Raw genomic sequence first — 7,236 nt, 5'->3', positions numbered from 1 at the left:
GGTGCAGAGCAACCCCGCTTCTACTTCTTATCACCCATTTGCTCACGCTCTACTGCTAGCTTACAGCTCCTCACAACCCTAACCTAACATTACTAGTACAATGAAAAGGGTGAGCAATATTGGTGGTTTCCAGTCGTGCAGTTTTGAGCCAGATACCAGTGCAGATAAGGAAAATGAAGACGCACATGGATGCAATTGTCTACAAGAATGTAGCGGAGCAGGGAACCCGTGGCCCACCCTTTAACCTTGTTTCCACCAAGCAATCTGGTACGGGATGAGTAGTACGGGACTGACCAGTTAATTCTGGCAAGTGTTTCCACTCAGCTAAGCTTCACTTCAACTGAGCGGTCTGTTTTCAAGGCACATGCGTGGTGTAAACCGCTAGCGTGTCATTGCGTCATTGTAGTGCGACGACTAGAAAAGAATACCGCCTTAAAGAGTAAAACAGTAACGCTAGCTTAGCACTACTGGTGCTTTTTTAATGTCGTCATCACTTTCTACCAATCAGCGGGTGGCTACAGTGACTCTGCCCCAATCGTCTATTTTTCTGTGGACCTACAATGGATGGGGCCCCTCAAGAGGTATGGGTCAGAACTATTTGATGGGTCCATTTAACAATGGAAACACTCAAAATATAGGATCGAACCGGATCGTACCGTACCAGACTGCTCAGTGGAAAGAAGGCTATTGTGTTCAAAAATCAGATTTTTTTCTTCTGCTCCTGATTCACAATGATTTGAATACAGAAACAGAAACCCAGTTTTAATCCTAATTTTCTTTATGCCGTCCAATATGAGAAAAATACCACAAGAACATGTTAAAAGCACCAAAGACTCAATTTTCATAGTGGTTCTTTTATCAGTTTTTTAAAGCACACTTTTAAAAACGTTTAAGAAAGAGTTTTATTTAGTTATTCTACCTCTAGACTTTAAAAAATACATTTCATGCCACAAACAGGGGAAATACCCTAGAATATTTTTATTTTATGAATACAAGACATCTATCACAATCGATTGTTTGTGGGTATTTCTGTTACCTTTCAGTGTATAAACAAACCACCCAACAATAAAAGATGAGAATAAAAGGTGTCCCCCCTTTTTATTTTCTTACTTCTGCCCATGCCCTTGTAAAATATTTGAACGCCCCTTGATCTTAGTTAAATCTTTTCATTTACTTCCTCAACCAACATTTCAATTTTAAACCAACAATTTAAATAATGAATGTTAAATGTCTTGACTAAAAGAAGTTATCGAAGCCCTGCATAACTGGGGGCTGAGCGCTTACAAATCCGCTGTGGCAACAGGGGAAAAAGGCAAGAAAAAAAAAAGAAAAGAAAAGAAAGAAAAAAACCATTTGACAACATGGCGCACTTTCCTTGAGCAAAGTTTCCTCTGAAGGGCAAACAGCTGCAACATTTTTATTTCTTATTTTGAGGGGATTTTCCCTACAGTTGGAGGCACTTTCGCCACGAAGTGAACTTATTAGAAGGTCGGATTTGGAAACCGTCTCGCGCTCTCAAAGCCTGGTCGGGCTGTGATGGGATGAAAGCGATAACCCGTGGCGCAAACCAACGAGTCAGACGGGATGGAGAAACAACCGACTCTGAAAGAAAAGGTAAGAAGTCAACCGACGAACACCGCTTTCTTTTTATTATATTTTTTTATTCGTCTGGGATTTTTTTGTTTTTGACTTGTCGTCCTGTAAACGACCAGCAAGCAACTGTTTCTCCTAAAATATTTCTACCTTCCCTTTATCGATTTTCCAGTCATGCATTGCGAGCTGCACCGTAGATGTGTGGGCTTTCCCAGTGCAAACAGTTCTTTAAAGTGAACTACAGTTCTTAGTCACTGGAAGATTAAATAATCCATAAAAAATAGCTCGCTTCATAAAAGTCAGGCGTTGCTCTGCCAATGGAGCATGTCGCTGAAAGTTTTAACTGCGACGAGCAAATCCACTAAAAAAGAAAATCCCCAACACAACAGGACTGTTCGTGCATGCACTCCGAGCTAAATTTGTCTTTGGAGATCTGAGAGAATCTCTGTGTCCTTTATGATGTTTGGTGGAGAGTCCTCTGCTTTCCTGCAGGCTCTCATTATCTCTCCACCCTTCCTGACCAGTGCAGCCCACATGCAGAAGGCAGGCCCCCAGTTTGTTGCAGCAGATTCTTTGAAAAAAAAAAAAAAAAAAACCCAGCAACAACAAAAAAATTATGCATTCCTGTGAAGCTTAAAAGCACCAGTCTAAAAAAACAAATGATTTTATAAATGTGAGAATTATTGCAGATTTAGTTGTAAAGTTGGAAGTTCTTAAAAAAGAAAAAAATAAAGGTAAAGAGGTGTGAGAATGCATGATTGATATGGCATTGCAAACTTGATGTTAAATCTGCCTGATACCCAAGGCACCTCACTTTGGCTGCTTCTCCTTCAAGAGCCTCTGGAAGTGATTACACAGCCGCACCACCCCTGGGTTCAGCTGAAGGAGGTGTGGTGGGAAAGGAGCGTAGTCCAAGCTGGCTCAAGAAACATGCTATCCTGCACGAATTTTATCATTTCACAACCCCCAAAAAAGGCTGTTTCTGCTATTACTGTTTGTGGCTATGATCCACATTCTGTAGAAAGGAGGCCTGTAAAACTGAATATCCTGACTGTGAAGGGGCACATGGTAGTAGAAACCAGACTGAGACGTTAATGATTTTGCTGTGGTCAGACAGACTTTTGCTTTGGTTTTAAAATAAGCTTTAGGTCTGAAGTTAGTGAAAAATTGAAGATATAGATTAAATCAATGAGGTTAGCACTTGATGGCGTATTTATTGTTGCCTAAAAAGATTCATTAAGATAAGGCTGAATAGAAGTAACACAAAAACTAAAATATTTAGGAACTTCACATTTGTCTTTCATCAAAGCTTTGAAGAATCAAAGACCATTTCATAAAAATTAGGTCAGAACTTGTGACTGGGTATGGGATCCTAAAAATATTCCACTTTCATTTGGTTTAGTTTAATTTTACTCTGCGCTTTATAGAGTGGAACAAACCCCCCAGTAAAGTGACACAGCTGCATCACTTATGCTATGTTCACTCTGGCATAAGCAACACGCGTTCAAGCGGCCACTTCCAATGAAAAGTCTAAGTAAATACAGATATATTCGTGTTTTGGGCGTCCGCGTTTAAAACTCTCGCCTTCAAGCGTTGCTACATAAGTTTTTTAATCTGTTTTCGGGCTCGACATACAAAATGCGTCGCTATTGAACGCACGTTGAAAGTTAAACTTGTCGAAACTTCACCAATCAGAGACTTAGATGTGGTAGTGATTTATGGTTAATTCTCTTTTTAATTTATTGAAGTGGCAACCATTTGAAAATTGATCGTGGAGGAGAAATTAATAATTGTGGTTTGTGCCCGGCAGGAATTATGACACAAATACTTTCTTATATCAGAATAGAGCTGTTAAAGAAAAAGCCTGGAGCAAGATTTCCACTGCTTTGACATTTCTCACCAAGCCTCCTCCAACTGCTGGCACTAGTGTCAGGTAGTCCAGTGTGAACACCATATGCTAAAAGCTTGTTCGAGAACGTGCGACACATGCCATGTGTGGACGTAGCATAACTCTGTTGCTCCTTGTGCCACTGTCCCAACTGCCCTTATGGGTATGGGCTATCTGCAGGAAAAAAATGGGCAAACCTGTATGGAGCAAACATGTAACGTGGTGGAAAAGGCAAGGTCATAGACTGCTTGGTGAACCAAAATGTTCATGCACATTATTTCTACAGGCATGCTGTGGCCAACAGGTCGTAGTCATTGACTGTTTATTGGAAGTAAGTATTAACGTCACCCATAGGAAATGCCTTACCACTGACCCTCGTTAAATCAGGTCAGAGCCTTCGCCATCACTTCCTGATACGTCTACCACGTGCTTTTACTGAGGCATCTGATTTGTCAGTTTATAAGTAGAATAACTTGTAATGAAGAAACAACATCCTAAAAAAATAGGATTAGAAAGAACGTGCTGAGGAGAATGCATCAGAGCAAGAATGGTTACTCTGACTAATAAAATGACTGACTAATAACTGTCTATTGCTCAATGGAAGTCTATGTGGCTTTGGCCTTCTTGCGACCAGCAGGTACTTCCTATTTGGAACATGAAAGGGGAGGAGTTGAGCGGTCCATCTTTATATGTCGTAGTGAACACTAATGCAGCACACAAGATTAAAGCAAGAGGGAAGTAGGTGAGACACAGCACAGGGACATCATACAAATGTTTCATTCCATTCAATGACTAGGAGGTGACTTGAGACTGGTTGGGCCTTGACTTGTGAGTGCTGCTGACTTGGGACTTGACTCAGGACTTGAGGACAAAGACATGAGACTTACTTGTGACTTGAAAAACAATGACTTAGTTCCACCTCTACCTTTTTAATATCCTGCAGACTGCACAAGGAGCCTGGTAGTGCAGTTCACACCATGAGTGTGTTCTCCTAACTGTTAAAAATAACAATCAGAGCATAGTTTGCACGTGGTCAGTAAGGAGCTACCTTTAGAATGTCGTCGCTCTTCTCTACAAACCTTCATGGGCCCAGACAACCACCTTATCCGTCCACACCGTTATGGGTCAAACACCCTGTGCTAGTGTGTGTGACTAAGGCTTTAACCTAATTGCATTGTTTTTACTTTAACTATAACAAGTTGGGTGTTCAAAACTTGGCCTCTTAAAACCACCTCAGCGTGCCTTTAACCAGAGCACAACATTGTTCCAAATCCATGAACGATTTGGAGAAAATACAAATGTCTTTGTGGAAAAAAAGTGTGCTGTGTAAATATGGCTCAACATGGAAAAACTACCTATCAATAAAACTAGACCTGCGGTCGTCTTAATGTTTAACGGTAAGATCAAATGTGGCTCATTTTGTGGATTACCTCAGTGATCCAGCTTTTTTATGGTTTTATTAACTAAGCCTGGGCTTTGCCATCTATGACATGCTGTGAAGAGGTTTTTTTTCTGCTGAAGGTCTGCAGGATCGGTAGTTTCAGCTGTGTGTGGGTTAGGATGAGTAAAACCTTTACCGTAAACTCTTTCAAAACACCTTTTTTTTCCTTCTTCTAACATTTCCTCACATTTCTGCTGCAGTTTCCAGCAGCTGTTGTGTTGCCAGGGGACAGCAGACATTATGGCTTGTCAAAGCGGCCAAAGCACAGCTCATAAATATCTCAAGCAGAGCTTCTAAGGTCTTTGTTTTTTTTTTTGCTTTTTGCACGTATTGGCTCACTATCATGACTTACCATGGGAAAGTACTCTCATTAACTGAATTAGTTTCACCTGTTGCTGCTGAGAAGCGTAGCTTTCAATCTAACCCACAGCTGCTCTGCTTTCTGTCCGTTTCTGCAGCTTTCCATCTTCAGTTCTCGGACTGCAGGCAGGCCCGCAAGGTGTCTGGCTGCGGACAGCATGGCCGGCGGTAGCCTCAGCAAGGCGGAGTTCATGGATAAGGTGCAGCAGAGCAATGAGGCGTGCCAGCGTGGGGACTTTCAGGCCGCCGTCCGCTTGTACAGCGAGGCTCTGCAGGCCGACCCGCAAAACTGCATCCTGTTCAGCAATCGGTCGGCTGCTTTTCTCAAACTTGGGGAACACCAGGCGGCTCTTGATGATGCTGAAAGAGCTTGTGAACTCAATCCCAAGTGGCCAAAAGTAAGTCTCCGTCTAAAGCTAACATTCGCTGCGCTTGTGCTGCTCGGAGCTGTGTGAGATAAAAATGATTCCCTTTTATGCTAAATTGCCGCACTTACAGAGAGTCACTGCCAAGAATGATAAATCTTTGGGATAGATCTGACTTTAGAGCTTTGATGTCTCTTTCAGTGCAACTTTGAACTTCGCAAATGCTGGACTGGATAGACTGAAATGAGGACAAGCTAGAGAAATCAAGTTACTTTTGTCTTCCATGAAGGGTTTTACCTATTTTGTAACAAAATCTGAGAAAACAGGATTTTACCTTAACATGTTTGACCGTTGGGCTGTAAGCCTCCACAGAAGGTCATGGTGTGCCACCATTGAGTGTTTATGATGGAAGTCACTAAAATCAAGCAACATTCTTACATTAGACTGAGGTCTAGCCTTTTCTCTCTATTTATTTACAAGAGGATTGTGTTTTGTCCTTAAGTCATTGATCCAATCTTCAATTGTATTGTTGTTAAAGACCCACTCTGATGTAAACCATATTTTGGGTGTTTTAACATGTTCTTGTGCCATTTTTCTCACAATAGAGGACATATATAAAGACAATTATGATTAATATGACATTTCTGAGTATTTATTTTTCATATCGTTGTACATCAGGAGCAGAAAAAAACCCCCAAATTATGTTAAATAAAACTGCATTGTGTTTGCATCTTAAAAATACACTAAATCCCTGCTCAGCTCCATTTTGATGCATCCACTTGCAGATAAATATATTAATATACGCATTTGTATAGGGAAGAGGGGCGGGATTGCTCTTCACCAGTAGCCCCGCCCACAACTCCAGCCGCTCTACAGAAACTGTTCTAGAAAACATGTTTTAAATTTAAGCTAAAAACAGCATAATCATAATTAAAAGACCACTGGGACTGGTTTTGCGATTAAGATGATTGGAGTGGGTCTTAAAATGCTAATAAGGCAGCAGCGCTGCTATATTCGTAACTTTATTATTTTTTTTTTCCTGTTTTTACGCTCATAGAAAAAGGATACTTTATCTTCACTTCAGCATTCCCATCACATTTTCACTCCTCCGGTTGCTAATCAATACAAACTTTTCTGGGGTCTTGTCTTTGATCTTGTGTGCACTAACCTGCAATGGATTTCACATTAGTCCACCACAGAGATCACTAGCAGAGCGATTTCTCTCTCAGTGGTAGAAACGCATTGATTTCCTGATTTAGAACGGAGGGATACTTTTGTCTTTGGAAAGAGAGAGATTGATGATAATGTGAGTGGGACTGCGGATGATTTGTGGCTAAAAGGATGCTTCTCTATTCTTCTGAAGCACCATCACTATAAAGGCTGTGTTGTTGCGACAGGAGGTGGAATGCTGTCTCTCTGTGTTTGATCATGCTGTGAGCTGTTAATGGCAGATCTTTGCGATTTCTAGCACTGCATGTCACTTGTGTGTTAATTTCCACCGGATGAGATTTCACGAGTTTCTGATACGCTGAGAACGAAGCAAAAGTGAAAGTCTCTGCCGAAGTCTTTTTTTTTTTTTTTCCTTTTTT

The 7,236-nt window shown here is 41.1% G+C and overlaps 1 protein-coding gene across 2 annotated transcripts; it reads left to right on the top strand.

The window, feature by feature from the left end:
• Positions 1 to 70: 70 nt before the first annotated feature.
• Positions 71 to 6,226, top strand: LOC112141042 (tetratricopeptide repeat protein 28). 2 transcript variants are annotated; one of them, XM_024264085.2, is made up of 3 exons: positions 71 to 1,614; positions 5,381 to 5,680; positions 5,849 to 6,226. In XM_024264085.2, exons 1-3 carry the CDS (start codon positions 1,585 to 1,587, stop codon positions 5,882 to 5,884), a joined length of 366 nt encoding a protein of 121 aa, XP_024119853.1. In that variant the 5' UTR covers positions 71 to 1,584; the 3' UTR covers positions 5,885 to 6,226. The 2 variants fall into 2 exon arrangements, with proteins under 2 accessions (XP_024119853.1, XP_024119852.1); XM_024264084.2 differs by having other exon boundaries at positions 5,381 to 6,226.
• Positions 6,227 to 7,236: the final 1,010 nt, after the last annotated feature.

Source organism: Oryzias melastigma, unplaced genomic scaffold (assembly GCF_002922805.2).
Source record: "Oryzias melastigma strain HK-1 unplaced genomic scaffold, ASM292280v2 sc01693, whole genome shotgun sequence".
NCBI classification, from domain to species: domain Eukaryota; kingdom Metazoa; phylum Chordata; class Actinopteri; order Beloniformes; family Adrianichthyidae; genus Oryzias; species Oryzias melastigma.
This window is presented reverse-complemented; position numbering and strand designations above follow the sequence as displayed.